Source organism: Orbicella faveolata, unplaced genomic scaffold (genome assembly GCF_042242905.1).
Source record: "Orbicella faveolata isolate gen_17 unplaced genomic scaffold, um_ofav_v1 contig_14, whole genome shotgun sequence".
Lineage (NCBI taxonomy): Eukaryota > Metazoa > Cnidaria > Anthozoa > Scleractinia > Merulinidae > Orbicella > Orbicella faveolata.
The window spans coordinates 16,325,985-16,352,234 of record NW_028301541.1 but is presented as its reverse complement, the minus strand read 5'-3'; the positions used below and the strand labels follow the sequence as shown (position 1 = coordinate 16,352,234).

Sequence of the window (26,250 nt, the reverse complement as noted above, 5' to 3'; positions counted from 1 at the left end):
GAGAAATAGTACGCAACGATGCACTGCTATATTTGCAACACATATTCGCATAAGCGGGTCTTTTCAGCTGAACTTAAGTGTGGTAAATACAAGCTATCTCAGTAATCAGAGAGCTGGCTATTTCTAGCAATGGCGAGGAACAAAAATAGCAAATCAGTATTGTCTGCTGAGCTTACTGGTTCAAAAATACTACCATTTTTTTTCTTTAACTTCGGGAAGTGCGGTAGGCTGATTCGGATTAACCAACCTGCATTCAGACGATGGTGAGATAATTGCGTTGTGTTTTTTGGCAAGAGACTTCACTCTACTCTCACAGTGCGTTTCTCCACCCAGCAGTCAAAATGGGTACCATAACTGGGTGCTACGGAACTTAATGGTGGGTATCGATAGCGTTGCGATTAACAAACAACATATCAAGAGAGCGGCGAGTAAAATATTTAATACTTCCTGTCTCTTAATACTGCAGGAACCGATAGAAGCTAAGCGACCCCGAAAAAAAAATTCGCCTTTTACCCTGTCTGAATCGTTCTCAAGTTTATGACAGTAAGACACACAAGGGTGGGTCACTCAAAGGACAATGCTAAGACCGCGTCCACTTTACGCCGGAGAAATTTGAAAATACAGCTTTATTTCTACGGTTGGGCCTATCGTCGACATTAATCTGTCACAAAAACGTGGCTTTTCGAAAACGCTCTTCAAACCGGAGGAATTTGAAAATGCCAGCTTTTCGTTGTCGTGCGGACAGAAAAGATTTCGAAAACGGAGCTTTTTGAAAACGATGGCGTCACGATAATCATGTGATCTCCCTTGCAGAGTTTTTCTCAAACACAAATCCAAACTGAACAGCGATTGTTGCGGTTTTAACTTTCTCCGGCGAAGTGTGGACGGAAAACAAGGGATACGTTAGTGAAAACTCCGTTTTCAAATTCCTCAGGTCAGGGAGTAGTGTGGACGGGCCCTTGCACTAGTTTATTTGGGGAATATAATGCTATTGGTGCCAACGCCCTTAAAGTACAGCGGATCCCTAGTTAGCTGAACATTGCCCACGAAGTCTAAATTTACTACAAATGACATGTATTACCATACAGCCCAACCGAAATGAAGTGCATGAGCTTTGAAATGTAACACGTTATTTCGGTAAGACTTTAAGCACAGCAAGTCAACAATTTTCTCATTTCATTACCAACAGCTGGTTTCTTTACACTGCATGAGAAAATGTTTAAGAATTCCCAAAGCAGTGGAATGGCTCTTAATTCCATCAAAAGCAGAAAAAATATATGCAGTGAAAGAAGCAAGAATTTGAAGTTTTGCTCTCCTGGAAAACTGAATGTTTTCCCTGGCCGGGCTAACGTTTAATATGAGCAAAAGCATGGAATGGTTGATTTATTTTATAATTTATTTTTTATTATTATCATTATTATTTTAAAACACTTCATTCAGCAATAAGTAATACCCGCGATGGAAATATGACCAAACCTTAGGTTTTTTTGTTTGCGAAATAGCAACCTGGCAACGTAAGAATATCAGATCGAAACTCGTTAACCATGCGTCACGATCATAATATGATGATGTAAGTGACGCCTAATCTGTATAACAGGTAAACAGGTTATTTTTATGTATAAAAGCGGTCAGTACGATACTGATTCTGTAGGTTATTTTAGTTAACACTTTTTAGCAGAGTGGCTGAGCTATTTTCCACTCTCAGACATTAACCTGCAATGACTGGAGGTCGTCTACAAAATGACAACTTTTTTTATTAACGAAGTCTCGTTACACGACTTTAAAAATTCGAAATTGTTTAAAAGAAAAACAAAACAAAACAAAATATAACAAAAACAAAAGCAAATGAGCACTCTTACACAACTGCAAGTTTCCAAGTTTCAAATTACAATTCAGTTGGTAAGATTTTGCAAAAGTGAGTCCATTTTACGCAGAACCGAATTGGGTTATTTTCGATGAGAACGAATGCTGAATCTCCTATCACCTCATACAAATCGAGAGCGAACAATCTACTACCTTTATCAATCCAACAGAAAAGCGAACAGATGACAGCTCCAAATGAGGTACATTTTATCAAGATCTGAGTTACCATAGCAATGTTATGACGTCAGACCCCATTTTACATGAGACCGAATAACAGAAAAATAATTCGCGAAAAGTGAAGACTACTGCAGGCCAACAACAGTTTGCAAACAATTTTAGCTCATGTTATGGGCAAGCTGCCATTGCGCGTGCACAACAATACAGGCGCTGGTTGAAGAACATTATAATAGCGGCTGTTGTGTAGCTTTTTGACTTTTTTTCTACCGAAGGTAGTAAAAAGTGGTATGAGAGTCGTTGAAATGTTTACAAAACTGAAGTAATCTCTCATATGTCTGACAAAAATGTAGACACTATAATTCAATTGAACTATGTAAGTGAATTTCCTATTACATAGTTTTCATTGATATAGAAATGAAAACTACAATTCAAAAGTTAAAAAAAAAAAACGAAGGATCTGTCGTGCAATCTAAACTAGTGCTTGAAAGTGAAAATCTCATGACTTCAAAGTAATTTGGTAACAACAACAAGTGTTTTATTTAACAGGCTCCAACCAGTTGCAAATGAACAAATTAAGACGGAATACACCACAAGTTATCACAGGGCATCTGACTGGATGCGGTGGTGCGGATCGGCGTAATTCGCCTACTTCTGCATCCCCCGCATCCTTAGGGCATTTTTTCGCATAAAACTAGAAAATTGCTACATATAAGCGAGAAAGCAACTGCTTACCATCCTCAGAAGCAAAAATAGCGAGGAGATTGATCATTTTGAAGAAGTTATTCACCCAAAACAGTGACGACAACACGCTTTTCGTTCGTAACCAATTTTAAACCGGCGGGCGCTCGATGCGTCTTCTGCTGATGGACCTGGGTTCTGGCTTTGTTTTAATACTGATTTCTATTGGATAAAAGGAGTATGCATTTCAGCGAATAGCAGTAACTTCCGGTGTCCAGTTTTCCTCGTCCGATTTAATGCCTGGTTACCAACCTTCGGACAAACTCAACGACGAAAACTATGGAAAAACTGCGTTGAACGAAGAAATACCTGTCCACGAATGGCAGCAAAAGGTCAAACATGTCATAAAGAACTTAAATTCTCGGTAAGACGTTAAATTGTATCTTATACGTTGGAAATAACCAAGGGAACAACTTTATTAATTTTAGAAATTTCCACATCTGGCGTCTTTTCCGCATAATCGTCACTTTCTGCCGCATAATATTGCCGAAAATTTCCACATAATGTTCCATTTTTTCCGCACCCTATCAGATGGCCTGTAATACATAACAAGCAGACAAAAATTTGTACCGAGATTATTTACATCGTGTTGCAAACTTGTCTGCGACTGTTTTAAACACCTTATCAAAATAAATCATTCCTAACAGCACGAACTGTCGAAAACAAATTTTGAAGTTCACATGAAACAGTTGAAAGTAATGATGAATTCTTACCTGTGATTGCACAATTTTGCTGAACTTCGAAATTCATTTTCTCGAGTTCCGATGGGCGAAATTGTTATTGGTGTGATTTCAGGCAACTATTTATATCTTTAGCTTTTAGAAAATGCAGAAAGGATTGCAATATACTTATTCTGGTACAAGCTAGTCTTTCCATTGAAAACCGAAATTGCTCGATTTTCTATCAGATTTGATCTAAGACTGCTCATGGTTAGGCCACAAATTAGCAAGAGACGTTGCAGGCATAAGTCCCAGTAATTACATATACTCTGGTGTCATTTCTGTAACTATCTAATCATTATGACGCGATTTATGTCACTTTACAGGCTGATGTAAAGTAAATTATCGCTGAACTGTTATCAGGGACATGATTGCTAATATGGTTGTCATTAGCATCAGCAGTGACGTCATTATGACTCCAGGTAGACATTCAAATTCCCACAATCCTTCTTTAAATTTAGTTCATTTATTATAAAATTAATAAAATAATGAAATAATGCATTTTACAGGGAGAAAAAATCTTGTCACAAATTCAATCAACCATCTGGGATTATTAAATTGTAAATTTTCGAGCCTCCTCTAAGCAGCCTTCGATAATTAAGTAATCTTACTTAACTAACAGTTATACCTATTTGTGTTATATAAAACCTAGAATAAATATCGGTTACGACAAATTACATGTAGTTATGTTCCAAGAGTTGCCATGGAAATAATTAAGTTGGTGAAAGCGAACAATTTGCTCAAAATGTTGGTAATTAAGTTTTGGAAAAAGGAACAAAATTTGATAAAATAAGTGTTTTAAAAATTTCACATTATCCACCTTAACATTTTTTCTCCCCTGCGGTCAGAACAGGGTTACTATAACTGTAACATTTTCCTTGAAACAGTGCAGTAGAAAATGTTTTATGTCGTTCAAGAGAAATGAAACTCAGTCCTTTTTGTTCACTCGCTAGATGATGGTCCCACTGAGGATTCTCGATACCCGTTGTTAGCAAACTCTAAGTTGTGACGCACTATTGCAGGTGGACTGAAAGATCCCGTGGAGGAGGCACACCTAAAGTATAACATTCCTTTTAGCTTCTCTCGGAATGTCTTGTTTATCAGAGCGTACACAAATGGGTTGACAGCAGTATTGAGCAGGATCAGCGTGTGGATAACGGAGTATGTGTCTTTACTTGTGCTGAGAGATGTGTAGTAATCTACGCTGTGTGCAATTATGTCGGACACCCAACAGACTCCAAACATGACAGTGACAGTTGCCGCCATCAAGGTAACTCGCTTCCGCACTCTGATTACACCCTGCGTATAGCGAGATACAAATCTAATTAATACGATAACAAATGAATCAGCGTAAAAAAAAAAAAAGATTAAACATCAACCGCTTAAAAGAAACTCAAAAAAGTGACAGGACTTGTCAATCACAATGTCACAGTGAGTATTCTAGCACTCACTGAGTCGCCATCGCAATGTCATATTCATCACAACATAAATAATTTATCTATCATATCAGTCTTTCATTTTGATACAATCGTGATTGGAATAAAAAAAAAAAACCCTTAGATATTTACAAATTTCCTTCGATCACGAAATTGTGTATTGGGCAAGACACTTTACTCTTAAATTGCCTCTTTCCATCTAGGTGTATAAATGAGTACCGGCAAAGTTAATGCTGGTGCCGGTAACCTTGCCATGAACTAGCATCCCATCCAGGGGGGAGTAGAAATACTCCTAGTTGCTTCATGCTACAGAAACCAGGATAAGCTCAAGCCTGATGGGCCATTTGGTTCGTATGCAGACTTAACCTTTTATATTCATATATATTTATTACTTATGGAATTTAAGTATCATGCATTACTCAGTCGGAAAAATTTAGTTCATATACTGATGGATAGGCTTCATGTGACACCAGTCACGAAAGAGATATCTAGGTGAAGCTGAAGCGAAGGATTCCTACACATGAAGAGCCTTTGTCTTATTACAGGTACTCACCCTCTGCTGGAAGGCGGGCTGATCGTCTTCAACACGTTTGAGCCACAAAGTGTAAACGATTCTGGTATACAGCCCAGCCATCATTGCCACAGCCACAGCTACCAGGCTTGACCACAGCAAATCATAAGCTTTGGGCATCCAGTCTTGGCCGTACACCCAGGCATTCTTACAGTAGCCGTCCTTTACTTCGACGATCAAGAATAATGGCAGGTTGAATATCAGTGAAAAGATCCAAGAACCAGGAATAATCATCTGAAAAGGTAAAGAACAAAATTTATGAAAGTAATTCACAACAGAATGACAATTTGTAGTGGCGGCGTTCATTACAAACGATGGCCAATAGACCTTTTTACTTATGCGGCGCCCATTTTGAATTCCATTGTTTCAAATAGCTATTATGGCATGCTCTTAGGGAGGGGGGCGGGGGGGGGGGGGGGGAGGCAAATACATACCAATTTCTCCCCTGAGCATACTAAAATAGCTATTAAAAAAACAAAATTCGAAATAGCCGCCATATTGGTAAAAAGGCCTATTAATTAATGTCTTAGTTCAGCAGCAAATGTCTACGTTGATAATTTTATAAATAATTTTGCAAAATTCGTCTCCATGCAGGCTCGTGGCATTTGTTCATAATATGGCTATCGAACTCGCATGGCATTGGATGAAATCGATACACAGTTATAAGAGAGTTGCACTCGAGGACATCCCTTTACTAAAAGTTTTATATTTTAACTCTGACGCAATTAGTAAATGCGAAACAGGATACAAGGAATTAAACAATTTACAAAATACAGTCAAACCTGTATATAACGGTCACCCTTGGGAAATTGCCAGGTGACCGTTATATGTAGGGTGACCGCTGTACACAGGTTTCCCTTAAACTCCCTGGAAGTCAATAAATAGCATTTTTATGTGCAAATAATCACTCAATTTACGTTTTACTGAGAATAACGAGTAGCAGCAACGAATAAACACGATAAAAAAAGGCGCACAAAATGTCCGAGGTGTACTTTAAGAGAGGTGCAGTATACTTTGATCTCAGAGAAGTTTCCTGAGAGTGGTTGCATCGGACGCTGATAGAAGAGAAATTTGATGCCGAGCGCTGTGTTGGTCTATAAAACAATAGCCTAATACAGCGTAAAACCGCCGCTGTCAACTTGATAAGTACAGTAAAGTGTTATAATCAGGAAACCATGACGAAAGTGAAAACAGTGTGGCACGGTTGTATTGTTACAGTTACACTAACTATTGTATGAAAGGTACGGCGCTTTAATGTTATTTTCCGCGAGCATGTGTAGCTGTGTTTAGTACTAATATTTAATAAAATTTTCTTCAGGTCATTTTTCCAGTAGTGTTATGGTTGCATTCGGATCTTTCATTCTTTCATTTAATTGTTACTGTTGGACATCTATTACCATGGAATTCATATGCTTGAGCCGAGTATTACGTCCACTGAACATATAGGGCCAAACTCACACACGACCGCTCTCATGTGGCTTTGATAGCTCAGTTGGTAGAGCATTGCATCGGTAACGCAAAGGTCGTGGGTTCGAATCCCGTTCAGAGCCTGAATTTTTTTCAGGTCATTTTTCCAATAGTGTTATGGCTGCATTCGCATCTTTCATTCTTTCACTACTGTTTGTATTTTTGTGAGATCCCTGCCTTGGTGGCTTCTATTTAACGAGCTGATGAATAAAGCACGTCATCATTCGTTAATTGTAAGCCAATTTGGTGACCGTTATATACAGGTAAAAGATAATGAAATTGTGGATTCAGGAAGTCTAAAGGGCGACCGCGTCCGTTATACACAGTTGACCGCTATATGCAGGTCATGTTAACAGTAAATATAAGGGACGATTTTTGGGAACTTGTTCAGTGAACGTTATACACAGGGTGACCGCTATATACAGGGCCGTTGTATACAGGTTTGACTGTAGATCGTGAAAGAAAGGCAACAATTTTGGAGAAGTTCATTATATAGAAATGGTTTTAACCAAATTTTCTTTCCATTTCAAATGGAACTTGCCATTTTTTTTTAACCGTTAGGATGATACCAATTGTTGTGGTTGTTTATGACGTCTATCATTCTTACTATTCTCACTTTTCATACCTACGTTGTTAAATAAAGTGTTATACATGTATGTTTTGTATGTTATCTAAATCTACATTTGCAATTATATCAGCTGCATCTGCCCCTGCATGATTATCAGTGTCTGTACCTGAGTTTGTATTTTTACCCTTCTACATCCGTTTAACTATCTGTGTTTGTATATGCGGTGTCCCTATAAGTTTATACCTGTCTATGCATTAACAAAAATTTTATATTAATTTTTAACAACATATATTTTTGAAAAGTGAATAAAGATGGAAAATGTTTGGCTCGTTAATGAAATATGAAAGTTGAATTGATCAACATGACACGAGCGTGGGACAAAAAATTCTGAATCCGCGACAGGAATCGAGCCTATGACTTTACATAGTCACAGTGGTCGGTTGGTCATGGGGTCGATTCCTGTCGGGGACTCAGACGTTTTCTTTGTCCCACGCTCTTGTCATGTTGATCACTTCACCTTTCACAAATTATTACATTTTATCATAATTTACACGCACTAACAATAATAATAAATAATAATAACTTTATTTAAGTGTCGAATGTATATAGCACTATTGTGCTAATTGGGGACACTGTAAATAAGTTACCAAATGCTGCAAATGGAAAAGATACTATTAAGAATCCCAACTGGTGGGAGGCTGACCAGTTGGCTTTTTACACAACGCAGTCGTGGAGTTGAACTCGGGACTACCGAGAACAAATCCAGATAGCAGTAGGATGGAGGATTTGAACCAGGGACCTCCAGATTTGGTGAACTGGTGAAATTAGGACCTGTGTTCCTAACGTTCGCAAGTTTCAGGCTTCCTCACTGCATGAGGCATTGGCTCACCTTCAGTTTCTTCTTGGTAAGTCTCTTGTTTTCATAAGGATAAATCACTGCATAATATCGCTCAAAGGCGATTACAACCAGAGTGACCATGGAGGAAAATCCTCCAACCCACGCGAAGATCCCAGCTGTCAACAGTTTGCACATGACTGTACCACCCACTCCCCCTGGGTGGTTGCCAGTGATTGTCAACACAACTTCTGGCGCAATAAACGTTGCGTACATCATATCTCCTATAGCCAGGTTCACTAGTAGATAGTTGATGGGAGTCCTGTGGAATGTGACGAAAAGAAATAGAATGGCTGAGGTGGCGAAGGCAAGGTTATGTTGCGCATGTGCACTCGTGAGCTGCAAGCCAGCTTCTCAAACTCATTCAAACTTCACCAAGGTTAAACAAAGGAAATCATGACAGTGACGGTGTTTGGATAGCTGATTTTAAAATTATAATTGAACGACTTTGTTTCTCCGTTTTCTCCTTAGTTTTAGTTTCGATTGAGAAGATATATCAAACATTCAAGACGGTTTTTGACAACATTTCCAAACACCTCAAGGTTCATAAGAAATACACCGCTGCGCGCAGCATTTTCAACTCTCTTCTCGGTGTTTGGAAATGTGGTCAAAGATGGTCTTTCGCTTTTGATATACTACCCATAACATTAATTTCGCCATACCCTCATCTAAGACCATGCTTTTCGATGGAATTTTTTATGGATTTGAGCTATGTGTGTAAATTAATTGTTGAAAATATTGCTTCTATTTAATATATAACTGTGATATCACATGATTTGTCTTGGTATACCTCATATCTCGATTTCTCTTTATGATCGCACAAACAAGAGAATTCCCCACAATATTCACTATGAATACTATGCAGTAAATTGTTGCTATGGCAATGTCATCCGACCCGGCCATGACTGGAGTCTGTATTTGATGTTGCTACGTTACGCAACCTGGATAACAGAGAGGAATAGTAATGAAAAGCCATAATTCTAAATAAAACTAGTCGATAATTTCTTAAGGATAAGGTATAACCAACAATCAGTGGCGTTAAGTGCGCCCGATAATGACCAACCCCCTGCAGGGAATCATGGCAGCTGTATTCATTAAACTCTAGCCCAAGATGTTGAATACAACTACCATGAGTCCCTGTAGCACGTCTCATAGAGGAAATCGGCCACCGATACACTTCAATAATAATAACAATGATGATACGTACAGTGTAATATATATATATTACAGTACCGCATTCCTTCAGCCTAATGGGTTTCACATAAATATTGTTACAGACTGGTTTATTGAGAAGTTGGAGATAGTTCTACTCGCTCAGCGTGGAATCAAAAGGTATAGCCCCTGATCTTCGAGAAGCAATTTGGTTTAATTCTTCTCGGCCGCTTCTATGCAGCAGCTGCAACGCTCCATACATGAATTGCTTGCACTATTCGCCATTTCTTAGCCATTTTGGGGTTGTCTGCGAGACATTCCATTTATCATAGTCTTTCGCGGAAAAATCTTCATCAGGGGACACATGCGTGAATTCGCATATTGAAAGCATTTGCCAGTCAAGATCTAGGGAACCATTCTATGTCCATGAAACCGTCATTATTCATGTTTTACCTCACATACCTAAACTGAGGCGAGGTTATGAGAAATTCTAAAAAAAGCTCTGTCGGAACTACAGTATACGCAACCTGGCCGAAAAATATTTGTACCTTTATACTGCAATGCAACACTATAACTTTAACTAGTAATAATCTGGTGAGGTGTGGCGATTGCCAAGGTGTTAATTTGTCCATGTCTGTAAATAACACGAACGTACATGGATTGAGGTATTTAATAATGACTGCTTGCTTTCCGAAAGCAGTGAAACTCTGTGAGCATGTGTCCAATTTATGAATTTCAGACAAACGGGTCAGAAAAAGTAGATTATTTAACCCTGAATAAGACTAACCAACAGATTCCGCTCGTTGACAATAAGCCCTTTGTATGAGTGGTCATTTCTTTAATGACTGTCCACCTTCTTAAAAATGAATTTACTGATTACTTTTTTCGTAACTTAAATTATAAATTTCGTGGGTAGCAGTTACGAGTGGTCATGAACTTGAAGAATGCTTAAATTACGACCGTAATCTTTCAGCTGATCATGAGCCCAAAGTCATCAACAAACCAAGAAAAACAGAGCAACAAGAAGTTTGCTTTGCAGCCTTGCTTCAGAGGTGATCATTGCAGTATTAATATTGTTAATAAAATCCTTTGTGACACATTTTCATGGAGTGTAGTGAAACATGCAGAGGATTGTTAAAAACCAGAAGAAAAGAAGAGATCACTAATACGTATACAAGATAGACAATGTGCTAAAGCTAATCAGTTTAAGTCGGGCAACTTGCATTGACTATAGATTATACCATTTACTCTGTCAATTGAACAATTGTTGTGAAAGTAATAAAACGCACAATAAGAATCTCAAAGTCATCGGAAACGGCAAAAAACGAGCGAAGCTGACAATTGATAATTCATGACTGCTTCCGAATCAACATAACAATCTTTAAACGAATTAACACTATTAATATCACTTTAAGCACTATTTTTAAATGCCTTTGCAGTTTTTTTTTTTTTTTTCCATTTAAGCAAAAAATTATCCATAAGATTTTCACGTTTCATTTTAACACATTTTCATCAGTTGCATGAAAACGGCAGACGACCTACCGAAAGCTCAACGTTTTAAATCATACATGTATGTTACCAGTGAAAGCTTTTTAAAATTCTTCAACGAAGCAAAAATTAATGACGGTTCTTGAGCTCCGCTTAAGCAGAAAGGCCCAGAATAGACATACCAATCTACAAGTGACTGATACTGCCAACAAAAAATGATCGAATTCAAGTGTTTTTCAGCTGGATACTGGTATCGCCTCGAAATTGAGCGGCATACTCTATGTAATGGATTTCGACAGTCAATATCACACTCTTTTAGATCGAGATAAATGCGCCGTCTGTTCAGCGAAAATGTGTTACTTCTATAAGTTTCTAGCTCCAAGCTGACCTACCAAATCATATCAACAACAAATATCTTTTCTTTTGCCTACTTTTTTTTTTAAGGAAAGCATGAATTCGAGAGGCGAGTGGCAGAATTCGAACCGAGAAAACTAGCAGTCTCACTTCTTTCGCACATTTGACTATCACACGCTCATGCCGCCCTCACACTACACGACAACACGACTTTTACAACAACGAGTGATCAGCTATTCATACTTTTGAGTATTCCATCTCGCCTGTCCTACTCATGGAAAGCATAAAGAGTTCAGACAACCCCTACGTTAAAACACATTTGGTAGAGATACCAGATGTCATTGTTAAAAGTATCATTCGCATTCCGAATACGCTAATTAGCTCGAGTAGATCTACACAGGTGGACGGCAGGCAGAACATAGCAATAAAACTAAACCTAAAATACTTGAGATTTAAAGAAGGTAACAACAATTCTCTTACTTATTCAAAGCTTTTTCTTACGCTTGTCAAGATTCTTCTTCTCAGCTCTGAATTCCTTCCTCAATTTTCTCTAGTGAAGTTTCATCATCTTACAAGTGGTTCTTTAAATGAGTTCTAAATTCGTCAACTGTATATCATTCTATAATTTTCTTCTTTCGTTATTGGCTGGCAAAGCAGATGACGTTGTCTAATCTTGGAAGTACTTTATCACGAGACATAATACCCTCGGGTAAACCATCTGAAAAAAGTGCTGAGATCGTAAGTAGGATCAACAGCAGCTTCCTCCTTCTTTATTAGCATTTCATTTGCTGACGAGTACTCCAATTTAGATTTCAGTCGGACGAAAATATTAAGGACGTTGTTGATGATTGGATGCAGAATTCATAGCCTTAAAGCGTCACAATCTTACAAACTTCAAAAGAGAAATTCGTCTACGGCAATATCCTAGGAGAACGGTTCGCAAGTTTTCAGCAAGTCGCGTGAACATTTAGTTGTAAAGACATTGGCAACGATTAGTCATTATAATGTATACTGGGATTGTTTTTGCTCTCATTTCCATTAACACAAGACTTCCGCAGAGAAACCATCGAGCTAGATTCGTTTTAACTGCAAACATTGTAGTGAAACGAGTAATTGGTGAAGTTTTTAGTTCTTTGGGTGTAACATTCAAGGAAAAAATTGACTTCTAAATACTACAAACTTTTAGGGTGGCTACGGCGCCAATGAACTCATGCAGTAAGTACGTGCAGTTCCTTAAAACAAGAATAATATCGCCTTAAACAATGTAATGCAAAACAAACGTCATCTGAAAGGCTTAACAATATTATTCATAAATATATCAGTGAGCGCGGGCTCTTTTTAGCTCATTTAAAGTCTGGCATGGTGAATTCTGGCGTGGTGAATTCTGAACTGTATACAACGACTAGTGTAATTAGACTAAAGTCACTTTTTGAAAGTAGTTTAGAATTGATGTTTACTAAGGTACAAAGCTGCAAGAGACGTAATGAACAAAGATGGTTTTAATTGAGACAGATTACAAACGACAAACTTGAAAACATTGGCACATATTCAAGTAGCACTTTCCTCGAAGTAATACCTTTAAATATTTGGAAGCAGTCGTTTCTTATGTTGTATTTAACACAACCGCATACATTCATTGTGATAATTATGTCATAGAAAAGGTAGACCATGTTATACCAAGTCGAGAACTTTCTCTTCTGAAGGACAGCCTGCCGGCTGTATTATAAATTTACTTTCCTTTCTTGCGACAGGAAGATAAAACCCCAAAAAGTTGACACCAACTCAAAACTCAACAATAAATGTAACCAGCAAAATATTGTATTCTCAAGATCGGTTTCCGCTCGTCGAATCGAAAGCAGTCTGTTCTTAGCAATCACGAGGAGTGAAAAAGGAAAAACAGTATTGTGCTAGTTCATGTGTTCATGAATATAATCTAATTTTACGAGCGCATTTGACTGGGCTGGCTTAAGGTGGCCGAACACAGTTTTCGCGCTTTTGCTGATGCAATTCAGCGCGCGCACAAGGATTGCAAAAAACAAACATGCCGTCAATAGAGCGATCATTTTATTTACTCAACACCAGCAGTATCTGCGCTATTTTTCTCTATAACTGAACTCAGCGTATTGATGGCTTTAGTCTTTTATTACAAACATACGCTAGAAAAGGTAACGATGCAAAGAACCCAGCAATTCTCAGCTTTTTCTTTCTTACCGTAAGAACCCAGTTAAATGCAGCGCATACGTAGCTAGTAAGTAAAAAATTGCGATTGAATGAAAATTGCACTCTCGGATATACGCCTAGTTTTCGAGAACCACTCATTAGAATTTCCCGAAATTTAGCAGAAAATACTTTAGCAAATAAGTAACTGGAGTATTGAAAATAATTGAACTTTAACAATTCTAGATATTCCAGTGGACCTTCAACAAGGGATAATTAAAGATCTCTCTGTTAAATTATTAGCAAAATGGTGTTAACTTGTGAGAATCGTTACAAGCTTGTTGCATGCAAATTATAAAGAAAATCTAATGACCAGATTTTCTGCAAATAAACAAAACCGATTTTAAAGCCTGTTTATATTTATTCATGTCGCCATGGCAACGGCACATACGTCAGCTTAACCATCAAAAAACCAACGTCTGTGTTGTTAACCAGCTTGCTGCCATTTTTGACGACCGAGGGATCAAGGGTTTTAGAGAAAAAGGTGAATGAAACACAGGTATCAAAAACTGTGTTCAGCCACCTTAAAGTATCCCATTATCAGTGAGAAGTAGAATGGTACGTTTGATAGAAGCTAGATGTAGCTACTTATACAAGGTATCAGTTGTTCTTTGTTCGGAACCTACTGCGTCAACTGCAAAAAGGCACATTTTCATTTTCATTGACTATAAATAAAGAAAGAGTGACGACATAGAGCCTGGAAACAAAACCTTTTGGTCTAAGCAAAACTTTCAAATAGTCAATGAACAATTTTAGAAATTATTGTAACTTCCATGTTTGTTTACACTGAAATAAGATTTGTTTGTTATTTCCCTGCGAAACAGAAGATAAGTTCATCTATGGCTGGGTAATTGTGTTAAGAATCAAAACCAGCAGTTTATGGTAACCCACCTGTGGCCTTCGTATACAGCCTCCTCACCGGAAAAAAAAGACGGAAGAACAAATCGTCCCTTCTCGAGTCTTCTATTGAACAAAAACCCTGTTATGGCAGAAATAAAGAGGCGGGATGATGAGTACCTCTCAGGAGCAACTCAATTTGACTACTACCAACGATGGATACTGGCACTGGCAAGATAATGGCCAATATAGCACTTGGCATGAATTTCAGTCAATAGAAATCTGCTAAGAACGAGGTCTATTGGTACGCACCGTAGGCTGCTGATGTCACCATACGTCGATGAAAGTGTCGAGCGTCCTACCAATAATATAACTGGCAATCTTCTTTCACAAGCCATAAATGGTAAATGTTTAAACTTAACTATTCGGTTTATCAACCCAAACTTCCAATAGGAAGATGAAAGGCCAAAAAAGTGAAACCAGCTTAAAACTCAACACTCAATGTAATTAGCTAAATATCGCATTTCTCAAGATCAATTTCCGAGCTGCCTATTTTAAGCAATCGCGACGAGCGAGAAAGGAAAATCAGTTTTCTACAAGTTCAAGTGTGCATGAATGAAATACTCCAGTTTTAAATGTTTATTTTCAATGGCCTGTGTAAATTAATTTATTATCAGTAAGACGTAGTGCCGTGGGTTTAATAGAAGCCAGCTAAAGCTACATATAAAGATCTCATTTTTTGTTAGGAACCTACTGCATCAACTGCAAAAAAGGTGCATTTTCATGGCGTATTACCGATGAAAACAATCAGAGTGACTTCATCGAGTGTAAAGATAAAAGATAAGATACCATATTTAACGTAGAGTTACGCTTAGCTTAGCTAATCAGCTAGTTTACAGGTAATTCAAGGCCCTAGTATATTCTAAAAATCAAAACTATAAATGTACAATTATTGATTTAATAATAAAACTATAAAGACCTATAAACGCAGAGAACTAAAAATCTAAAGAATCAAATCACAATAAATTCCGACATCAGTCAAACTTACGCGATCGAATTTTGTTGTTCACTTCATTAGTGCCTACTTTATTTCTAATATCATTTGCTAGCTCGTTCCATTTCTTTTTCTTAAGCAAAACTTTCACTATTTTTGAGACTATTTTTAATTACAACTTTACTGGCAATAAAAGGAGAGACAAAGATATTTTTTCGCTATTTCCCTGTGAAACGGGCAATCAGTTCATCTATGGTAGTTTCACTGTGTAAAGAATTAGAACTCACCTGCCGTGTGCATATACAACCGCCTCGTTTGAAATAAAAGAAAACAAAACAAATGTCTCCTTTCGAATCTTAGATGTACTGCAAAGATCCAAGTTAGGCCACAAATAATCAGCCGAGATGATGGGTCTTTTTATTTCAAGGAATCATTTTAATGTACACGACTACTACCGAGCATAAAAAAAAAGTCAGGTTAAAGTGTTTTTTTTGGCAGGATTCTGGCGCCGGCAGGAAACTGGCCAATATCTTACTATACTTCGTATGCTCATAGGTTACTGAATTCAGTATACGTCGATGAAAATGTCCCTCAACCAATGTAGCTGACGATCGCCTTTCAAAAGTCCTCCAATTGTAAGTATTAAAAGTACTCAGGTCATCAACCTAACAATACTTTCCGACTGATACATTCTAATTGAGTTTACCTTACTATTTTGAAATAGGAAAATAAAACGACAGAAAAGTGACAGCAACTCAATACTAGAAACTCTTAATGTAACCAGCTAAATCTTGCATTTCTTAAGATCGATTTCCGTGAGTCGACAGTTTTTGAATTGAGGGTAGCCTAGCTACTTTTGGCAATGACGACGAGTGATAAAGGAAAAACAGTATTGTGCGAGTTTAAATATAGGTACATGAATAAATGTATTTCAAGTTAAGGTGGCTTACTACAGTTTTGATGAATTGTATTAGCCCGACTTCTAACTCTTATGAAAAATGTTCCAAAGCATTTTTCCTCTCTCTACTTACTGTTTACTAAAGTCTTTTACCATTCTATGTGAAACTTCAACAATTAAACGCAAACAAATGGCCAAAATAAACGACTGAGTATCTAAGAAGAGACTGGGCACTAGTAGGTTAAATCACGTTTTTCTCAAAATCTACCCGCATGACCCAATCTCAAAATTCAGGAATAAGAAATTGGCTCTGATTTAAGATTCATGCAAAGAAAGAATTAAAATCTGTCAGGAGATTTTTCGCAAACTAAGAAAATGTAAACCGAGAATAGCTCAAAATCTGTCTTAGAGATTTCATTAAATTTTGGCTCCAAACGTGATTAACCCCCTAAAAATCAACTCTAAAAATTTCATCATGGGTTGTACGATAGGTTTTCGAACAATCCTTGATCAAAGACAGGCTTTTACAGCCTTGGACGAGAACTGAATTGCGCATGCCCTTTATTTCAGCGCGCGCGCTCATTTGACGCCATGTATCGCGTGCAAGAAAGCAACAGTAAATTAGAGCTCTTTTACCGGTTGTTTATCGAGCTTTTTTGCCATATTTTTTTGGCCCTAAGCTTAAACACATGTTTGAGTGGAGTTTGAAACTATTGCTACGTATACTAAAGTGATTTAACGCCTTTCAAGTGCTGAAGGGGTTTTACTTTCTTCTTAGGGTTACTTGCGTCATTTTTGCACGCGCAATTAATACTGACTTTTGACAGGAAATCATAGCGCGCGCTACTGAATCTCCGAAAAACTGTAGTAAGCCACCTTAAGGAGCTGAGTTTTGACTGCGCTGGTTGAAATAAGTTTATTGTCAGTAAAAAAGTTCGTGGTGCGTTAAATAGAAGCTAGTTATAGCTACAAGATCTTAGGTTATTCTTTGTTCAGTGGAAACCTACTGCGTCAGCTGAAGAAAAAAGCACATTTTCATGCAAAAGAGAAAAAAAAAAAACAAAGACTGAAATCAGAGGAACTGGAAGCAAAAATGCTTTGGTTTAAGAATGGTTAAATCGTTTATACAGTTGGTGGACGATTTTAGAAATTATGTAACGTACCTATTTGTTTACACTGAAAAGTGAGAGGACTTCACCAGGAGATTTTTTGGGTTGTTGAAACGGGTAATGGGTTCATCTATGGAAGTTTAACTGCGCAAAGTCAAGAATCAAAGTCGGTAGTTGATCTAAATACTCACCTGTATCCAACTTGCTCCTTCTCCAATCTCATATATTGTTGTGCAAACATCCAACCTAAACCACAAATAAACAGCTCAGCTGATGGACCTTTTTTTTTTGGAATACTTCTAATTCAATGTCACTACAACCGACGATGAAAAAAGTCAGGTTATATTAAAGTCTTTTTTTTCTCTGGGCTGCCTGCGTACTGACACCGACAAAATTCGAAGCTGTCAATAATTATACTACTTGACATGAACTTCAGGCAGTAATATTGCTCTAAGAACGAGAGTCGTGTGCTGTATGGGTTGCTGACGTCAGCATAAGTGGATGACACTTTCTCCCTACAAATATAAATGTCAAACGACTCTAATCGCCTCTCTTATGCTATTAAATTATAAATGAGTTTCATTTGCAGAAGTCAAAACTACTCGGATCATCAACCAACAATAAACGGTTTATAAGTTCCAGTGTGATCTGTACGATGATATGTTGAATATGTCGGGTATAGTGTATACTAACAATTGGAACATTAGGTATTGACGTACTGAAGAACATAGACAATATAAAATAAATAAATAAATAAATAAATAAATAAATAAATAAGAGACTCAGTCTTAGCAAGCTGGTCATTTCATAGCCAAGAAGCCAATTTTTTGCCAAATAGTTTTCGATTCAATCATAAGAACTGCAAAGTCTTGATTGGATTGTAATATACTCCTTTTTATACAAGAATATTGTTTTCCGGCTGAGGCTGAATATTCTAATTTTTCTGCCGATTTTAGGCAATATTCTTGTGAACATTCCTAGATTATAGCGTATGAAATTTCTGATTTCGACTGAATTTGGTGTCTGGATGGTGTTAAAGTAATTTCGGAGCCAGCCTGCAGACAGTCGAGCCTGAAACGACACACATAACTTCTTGTAGAAATGTTATAAGCATGGAACATACCGGTAGTGCTGTTTTTGTTGTTTTTTGGCCAGCTGTGTCGCTAACAGAAAGGAAGTATTTTATAGGGTTTAGTTAAAAACATATAATTGTATTCTATTTACGAATTTTCAGCACACAAAATTATAATATAATCTTTCCAAAAATCTCAGCCTCGGGTTTATTCTTAAAATATTCTTAAAATTTCGCACATTTCAAAAAATATATATTTTATTTAAAAAAAGGGTGTATTTTTGAGATGATTTCCATTCAAGAACGCATATGCGTATAATAATAGCACATTAATCAATCTGAAATTAACAATTGTGTTATCGACCAGGGCTGTAATCAGAAATTCCTACCGAGGTAATATCAGAAAATAAACACTTCTTTTATATTTCTTTAATTATTCTCTTAATTGAACCTACAATAAAAGATCAAACTCAAATTATCCCGTGGCAAGTGTTCGCGTGTCACCAGCGACAGCCATGTCTATGAAATCAACTAAACTTCTCGCGTTAATTGTATTGTTGTCTTTTTTATGGAAGCTATATGGTATGTTGCAGTCAAATCGAAGCAAATTAAACCTGAAAATAACAGTTAAAAATTAATAATCGAAAAAAAAAAAAACTATGTAAGCCAAGATTTTGTACTTTGTGACGATAGGTTTTTCCTGCAACACTGTAAATTTCGGACTGAACGGACACTTGAACTGACAACTGGGGGAATCTAACTCTGGAGAGCACTGCTTGGCTGCGGGAACGGAAATTCGTCACGATTTCCTGGTACACGAGGATCTACTTCACTGGTCTTCACTACGGACGTCAAGGAAGAGACATAACTTTGTCCAACAGTAGTTTATTCTGCACTCTAACGTCGAGGGTGAAACTGACATACTCGGCGGAGTAGCCGCTGTAAAATCGTAACGATGTAGCCGATGTAATCGATGTAATCGATGTAATCGAAAATGCTTTACAAACGTACTTGCTTATATATCATCCTTTACACGTCAAGTGTTTACAATATGCTAATGTAACTTCAAGTATACAATACGAGCGGAAAGTACATAATTAAGATAGCGAATTCTAATCAACACCACGAGGCTTCCAAAATTAAAAATAGAGTGCTAGGATTAAAATCACACAGGCTGAGATTAAGATAGTCAAACTTAGGAAATTAAAAGTGAGATACTTAAATTTGAAATTCTGAATTGGTGTTACCGACAGCAAGGAAAAATTATCCTATGAATTAATGAAAAGTAGTTCAGCTGGCTAGTTTCTGGGGGAACGGAAAGTAGATTGTAATAATAAAAAGAAACTCAAATGACCCGATAACGAACTACTTGTTTTCTAAATGAAAGTTAGTGAAACAGCGTTGCACACGCTCAGGTGTACAAAGAATCGGCAAAGTACAAAGAAGAACAAAACTTAAGATTTCTAGCTGTTAACTGAAAAGAGGCTACCGTTAGGTTTTTTTCTATAATTTTCCAAATAATAAAGAAATGCCTGTGCAACGGCGAATTTTCTCATAACATTCCTCCCACCTTAAAATCGAGACCTCCTGGTCGAGCAAGACGTATAAAAGGAATTTACAACTCAACTTGACTATCTGAACATGGTTTACAAGCGTTAAAATGGTCTCCAGAAAATTCGTAAAAATCTTTCTTGGTACTTTAATATTCCTTATCAAATTTCTTTCCATTAGCTTGTCTCTTTTGGGAAAACTGTCTACTTGTCTACTTCGACACTGAAATCCCTCCTATAATCTCATTTCTATGAGGATATATTTCTCATTAACCTGTTTGTCTATATGCGTCAATAATGCGTTACTTCTTCGATGTCATCAACACCTCTTCCTCTCTCAAAATTCCTGGTCAATGGTAAACTGGCTCTCTTGATTCTTTACATTTCGGTAGACATGAATCTCTTGTGGTAACCTAGAACTGTTTTCTTTGCTTGAAGACATGGCCTTTAAGGTTTTCTGAACATCACCGGTTCCAAAGAGCGATACGGCTGACTTCAACGTTTTAACTCTCGGTACGTTTCTTTCATTTTGGGCTTCACTCTGGTCAGATCTCTTGTAATTCGCTAGGCTAAGTGGGGTACAAATTTCGTGACCACCTTGAAGGATATCATTGGGGGTTTCCTGGAAGACGAACTTGGGTAGTTTCTGAATAACGGGCTTGTCATTGTTTTCCGTGGGTGGCGTGCATGAAGCAGTCAGTAGGTACAGGACAATGAGCAGCAAAAGTAGGAGTGACTGGTGAGAAAACATCAATTTGCTCTTTTCATTGCGTTGAACAAATTTGAACTTTAAAATCTCTGGGAAAGGCGATAGATTTGCATAACTGGCCACTGTGTTCTTTTCTTTCAAGTTATGCTCGGAAAGGAAGGTTCCCATCACTGGCACATTCTTTGGGCTGGCTTGTTCTCCAACGTATCCTGTTCCTTTGAAGGAAAGATTACCATCTACCAGATCAATAAGGGCTCCGTTCTTTTGTAGAAAATCTCGACCAAGGATAGCATCGTAGGTCAGGTTCTGCATGACATGAAACTCACAGGTATATTCTCTTGCTTGCAACTGTAAAGGTATCGTTATCTTTCCTAAGACTGGGACTTTCTCTCCGCTTACTGTCTGGACAGCCGATAAGGAACCTTCGCTCATATTAGGCGGGAATTGACCATAAATCTTCGTGAAAAACTGTTCGTTTATGGCTGATACGCACGCTCCAGTATCCACGAGTAACTGAACTGCTTGGCCTGCTATTTCACCTTCTGTAGTTAGATCACTGCACTTTAGCTTGAAATCCTTTTTACCAGACGAGAAATCGTTGCTTGGCTGAGCTGCTGACTTCGATTGACGGTGTTTTGTTGCGGGCAAAGGTACTTGCTTATGTGAAATTTGTGGTTGTCGCTTATTGGCTCTTGTCAGCTTCACTTCTTGTTGTGATTGTGTTGTACTTGCTGCATTTTCCTGGCTGTTTGTCTTGTCTTGCTTTGGTAGCGCGGTTAACACACGATCTAACGAGTTTTCTTCTCCTTCAAATGTTAGGTTGCAAGTGCGTACTGGCTGACAGGAGGTTTGTTCAGCTGATCCTGAACTCCTTACTTTGTTGTCAGGGTAATTTAGAACTCGCTGGGCATACTGAGCATCTAATGCGGACGAACGCGCCGAGGGATGAGTTGCCAGACGCTGATTTTCTTCCTGATTGTAATTCGCATGGTACTCTTGGCTCCCTTCTTGGTTCTGGTACGGGTTTTCTGGCTGGTAATAATAGTAACAGTTATATTGGATATGGCCAGTGCGTCCACACCTATAGCACACGGTGCGGTTACGTCGGGCGAGGCGGTCCATGCGATCTACTCGTTGGTTCAGATTTTCTAAACCGTTTTCCATTCGGCGAATTTCTTTCAGTAATTCCGGCATCTCTCTATTGTTGGCTTCTGAAAACGCGGCGATGCTACCTGTATTTCCATCTCTGGCGTGACTTCCGTCAAATTTTCTTGATACTTTTTCTCCAACTTTGAGTTTCTCCAACTTTGTTTGCAACTCTAGTGGTTGCTGATTGCTTGGGTTACCTGCGAAACCTGACTTGGGTAGTTCACCTTTATAGATATCTCGTTTAAACTGTTCATCAATTACTGACACGGCTGCTCCGGTATCTACGAGTAACTTAATATCTTGACCATTTAGCTGGGCGGTGACTGTTAGGTCACGTGGCTTAGCTTGATTATCTGTAGTGTGACACTGTTCATCGGTTAAAGGTGAAGTTTCACGTTTTGTCTGGACAGGGTCTGGCTTATGGTTAGGCAAGCTGTCATTGTTGACTTCAGTGGATTCTCTTCCGGCGGAAGTACTATGTTTTGGCTGAGAGGGATCTGGAACCGAGGGATTCCCGATGTTCCCGTCCGTGCACAGGTCAACAATAACATCCGTATCTGCTGTAATTCTGGTTTTGGTACGGCGTACAGCGTTAGGAAATGGGACATGTTTTTTCTGACTCTGTGGTGAGTTACTCCTCTGGTTTCCGCTGAGTTCGTTCGGTTTCAGTGGACTAGCGACCAGGTGCTGACGTATTTCCGGTTCGGGCTTAGTTTCCAGGTTTCCAGGTAACTCGCGCTCGGGACGGGCAGCGGTTGTTACTTCACCAGTCGCTTTGTTTTCATTATTCGGCTCCATTGTTCGTTGACCACTTTCGGAGTTTGGTTTTGATACTTCAATAACCACAGTTGGCGACTGGTTTTCCTTTACTTGACCTTGCTGGAACACTTCTGGGACCAAGTGAGACGTATTTGGCAACTGCCGAGATAGTTCCTTGCCAATTTGCGATCCGACATCGCTCCAGTTTATTCTTGGAAACTCGCCTCCTTCTTTTGGAATTGTCTGGTGAATTGTATTTTGTTCTAGCGGAGCGACGAAACTATCATCGTAATCTCCATCATCGAGCACGGCCATTCGCGGGCCACTTGCATTGAACTGAGAAGACAATTCGCTCCGTCGTTGGGATTGATTGTAGCCTGAGCGGGAAGGATAATTTTCACTTGTTTGACGTCGCTGCTGGTTCGGCTGGAATCGGTCGTAGTTACTGGTTTCTCGTGAAGATCTCTGGTTACAATTTTGTTGAATATGTCCAACTCTTCCGCAAGTATAACAGATGGGTCGACCTTCTCGTGTTCGCTGTCTCGGCTGATCAACCTGATTTGGCGGATTTCGTCGAGCCAGCCCTTTAATCCGAGCATCCATTTGGCGAGAAAGTTCTTCTAATTTATCTTCCATTCGTCGAAGTTCGCGCATGAAATCTGGATTTTCTCTCCTGTTTGGTTCTGCATATGCTGCCAGAATCGCTGTATTGTCACCCTTGGATGGCGTTTTCTCTACAAGTTCATTTAATTTTGCTTGTAATTGCGACGGTTGCTGTATACCTGGGTTAGCCGGGAGGCCCGCGATCCATGCATCAAGCTTGGCAAGGAGTTTAGCGTCAGTTAACGTATCCTCTGCTTTAGCGGGTTCCTTATTTTGTTGAAGTTTTTCGCTTATCTCTTCCATTTTTGCTAGGAGCGCACGGCTGGTCGCGCTTGCTTCAGTTATTCCAGTGGGATGACTCGGTTGTCGCGCCACGCCAGTTACAGGAGAACCCATGGTGTTTTTCACTGCACAAGTCAGCCTTGCTATTTCTTCAGCCTCGCGGAATGACTTGGGTTGTCTTAACAGTACTGTCTCCCTGACTTCTGGCCGTAACCCTTGGACAAAGTAACGCATCTTTTCCGCGTCAGTAATGCTCAACCGCCTGAACTTGTTTGTTAAGTCAGTTAGATATGTGTCCAAAGGTTCTATTGCTCCCTGTTGGCGAGTGGTAACTGCCTGCCAAATTATCCAGCTCTGGTTATCATTTGCAAACCTTTCTCTCAAAGAATCCCTCAGGTCGGCGTACGTGGACTTCTGATCAAGGGGTAAGGAGTAATAGAAATCTTCTGCGGGTCCGGCTAGATTCATTACCAGCTCCGCCTGTGCTGTTCTACTGGTTAGGTCTATGCGGCGAAGAGTTAGGTAATTTTCTATTTTATCCAACCATCGGTTCACATCTTCAGAGTCATAACCATGGAAAGGGGCTGGTCTTCGCGTGCTGACTGTTTCTGGAATTGGTGCTTGCTCCAATGCACTGGCTGTTTGCTGTTGGGCCCTCTGTTGTAACCTCAACTGGGTATGTAGAGTAGCCATTTGTTCTCTTAATTCTCTAAGTGTTTCAGCTTCCATGATGACTGATAGGTCGGGTTGATTTCTCTCGCTTTCTATTCTCTTTTCTTTGTTATTGTTTTGATTTTCTTCGTGTTCGCTATCCTCTGAATCTTCTCGCTCGCTTTCCGTTTCTGTGTATCTGAAGTCGGCGCTAGGGACAGAGTCGCTGCGAGTCTTTGTTTTGTTTTGTTTTGGTTTTTTATATTTTATGCTATCTCCTACTTGACTGTGATTAGTCAACTGTGAATTAATTAACAGGTTTGAGTTATGTGCTAAACTCGAGTTCTGTTCTAGATCTGGCTCTTCGTTTTCGGGTTCGCTGATTTCTTCGACTTCTAAAGCAATCTGAGGGCCGATCTGTAACTGCCTGGAGTCAATTGGAGTGAAGTCTTCTAAGGAACTGCTATCGCTTGTTGCACGCGGTCCACAGGGAGTGGCTTGTTTTGATGAACTCGGCTGAACAATGGACGACTCTTGGCCTTGATCTACACTGATATTTATGGCTTCTCTGTTCGTACTATCGGCCTGACTTGGACTGGAAAATGCGGTGGACAAACGTGGGCCGTCGCTGGGTTTACTTGGCTGGATTTCTTCGTTTAAATCTAACGCGTGCGTCGACGACTCGTGGACGACACTTCGATAATATGGTAATTCACACAACAATGTACAATTCTCTTCTTCTGACAACGAAGCTTGTACTTCTTTATTTACTTTAGGCGTACTGGCTTTAACTACGGGAACGGCTGATTTCCTACTTCGTAAATTATACGGCGAAAGTTTCTTCCTAAAAACTTTCTTCACGGACTTCATATATGAGGACAAAGAATTGATTTTGTACTCACGTTACTTGAGCGGCTTTTATCCTTTGTTCGCACTCAAGGGATTACAACAACTAACGTCTTCCGTGAACTTGAATCTGCTCTGGGGCCTTGATAACGTCCTTGGAAGATCCACGAAGTACCACTCTTCTCCTCAACTGTGACGATAAGTTTTCTCGGTAAGCTACTGTGACGATAAGTTTTTCCTGCAACACTGTAAATTTCGGACTGAACGGACACTTGAACTGACAACTGGGGGAATCTAACTCTGGAGAGCACTGCTTGGCTGCGGGAACGGAAATTCGTCACGATTTCCTGGTACACGAGGATCTACTTCACTGGTCTTCACTACGGACGTCAAGGAAGAGACATAACTTTGTCCAACAGTAGTTTATTCTGCACTCTAACGTCGAGGGTGAAACTGACATACTCGGCGGAGTAGCCGCTGTAAAATCGTAACGATGTAGCCGATGTAATCGATGTAATCGATGTAATCGAAAATGCTTTACAAACGTACTTGCTTATATATCATCCTTTACACGTCAAGTGTTTACAATATGCTAATGTAACTTCAAGTATACAATACGAGCGGAAAGTACATAATTAAGATAGCGAATTCTAATCAACACCACGAGGCTTCCAAAATTAAAAATAGAGTGCTAGGATTAAAATCACACAGGCTGAGATTAAGATAGTCAAACTTAGGAAATTAAAAGTGAGATACTTAAATTTGAAATTCTGAATTGGTGTTACCGACAGCAAGGAAAAATTATCCTATGAATTAATGAAAAGTAGTTCAGCTGGCTAGTTTCTGGGGGAACGGAAAGTAGATTGTAATAATAAAAAGAAACTCAAATGACCCGATAACGAACTACTTGTTTTCTAAATGAAAGTTAGTGAAACAGCGTTGCACACGCTCAGGTGTACAAAGAATCGGCAAAGTACAAAGAAGAACAAAACTTAAGATTTCTAGCTGTTAACTGAAAAGAGGCTACCGTTAGGTTTTTTTCTATAATTTTCCAAATAATAAAGAAATGCCTGTGCAACGGCGAATTTTCTCATAACAACTTGGCATAACCCCTTTAATAAAACATATCTAGCTTACAATAAAAGG

The 26,250-nt window shown here is 38.8% G+C and overlaps 2 protein-coding genes across 4 annotated transcripts; both read right to left on the bottom strand.

Annotated features, from left to right (window-relative positions):
* Positions 1 to 3,944: 3,944 nt before the first annotated feature.
* Positions 3,945 to 17,979, bottom strand: LOC110047619 (pyroglutamylated RF-amide peptide receptor-like). 3 transcript variants are annotated; one of them, XM_020753370.2, is made up of 6 exons: positions 17,675 to 17,979; positions 14,537 to 14,624; positions 9,225 to 9,375; positions 8,429 to 8,696; positions 5,487 to 5,738; positions 3,945 to 4,796 (listed from the first exon to the last, which is right to left on the bottom strand). In XM_020753370.2, the coding sequence occupies exons 3-6, from the start codon at positions 9,335 to 9,337 to the stop codon at positions 4,440 to 4,442; spliced, it is 990 nt and encodes a 329-aa protein (XP_020609029.1). In that variant the 5' UTR covers positions 9,338 to 9,375; positions 14,537 to 14,624; positions 17,675 to 17,979; the 3' UTR covers positions 3,945 to 4,439. The 3 variants fall into 3 exon arrangements, with proteins under 3 accessions (XP_020609029.1, XP_020609030.1, XP_020609027.1); XM_020753371.2 differs by lacking the exon at positions 17,675 to 17,979 and adding an exon at positions 15,764 to 15,934; XM_020753368.2 differs by lacking the exons at positions 14,537 to 14,624; positions 17,675 to 17,979 and adding an exon at positions 11,909 to 12,235.
* Positions 17,980 to 19,424: 1,445 nt separating this feature from the next.
* LOC149114224 (uncharacterized) lies at positions 19,425 to 26,199 on the bottom strand. The gene has a single exon (XM_089286743.1). It carries the CDS (start codon positions 25,126 to 25,128, stop codon positions 20,443 to 20,445), a length of 4,686 nt encoding a protein of 1,561 aa, XP_089142869.1. The 5' UTR covers positions 25,129 to 26,199; the 3' UTR covers positions 19,425 to 20,442.
* Between the last annotated feature and the right edge of the window lie 51 nt (positions 26,200 to 26,250).

Excerpts from the sequence above, each read along its gene's own strand:
- LOC110047619 (XM_020753370.2), bottom strand. The coding sequence starts at position 9,337 with ATGGCCGGGTCGGATGACATTGCCATAGCAACAATTTACTGCATAGTA. Across the intron at positions 8,697-9,224 it reads AAGAGAAATCGAGATATGAG|GACTCCCATCAACTATCTAC; the intron begins GTATACCAAGAC and ends CACATTCCACAG. Across the intron at positions 5,739-8,428 it reads TTACCAAGAAGAAACTGAAG|ATGATTATTCCTGGTTCTTG; the intron begins GTGAGCCAATGC and ends TTACCTTTTCAG.
- LOC149114224 (XM_089286743.1), bottom strand. The coding sequence starts at position 25,128 with ATGAAGTCCGTGAAGAAAGTTTTTAGGAAGAAACTTTCGCCGTATAAT.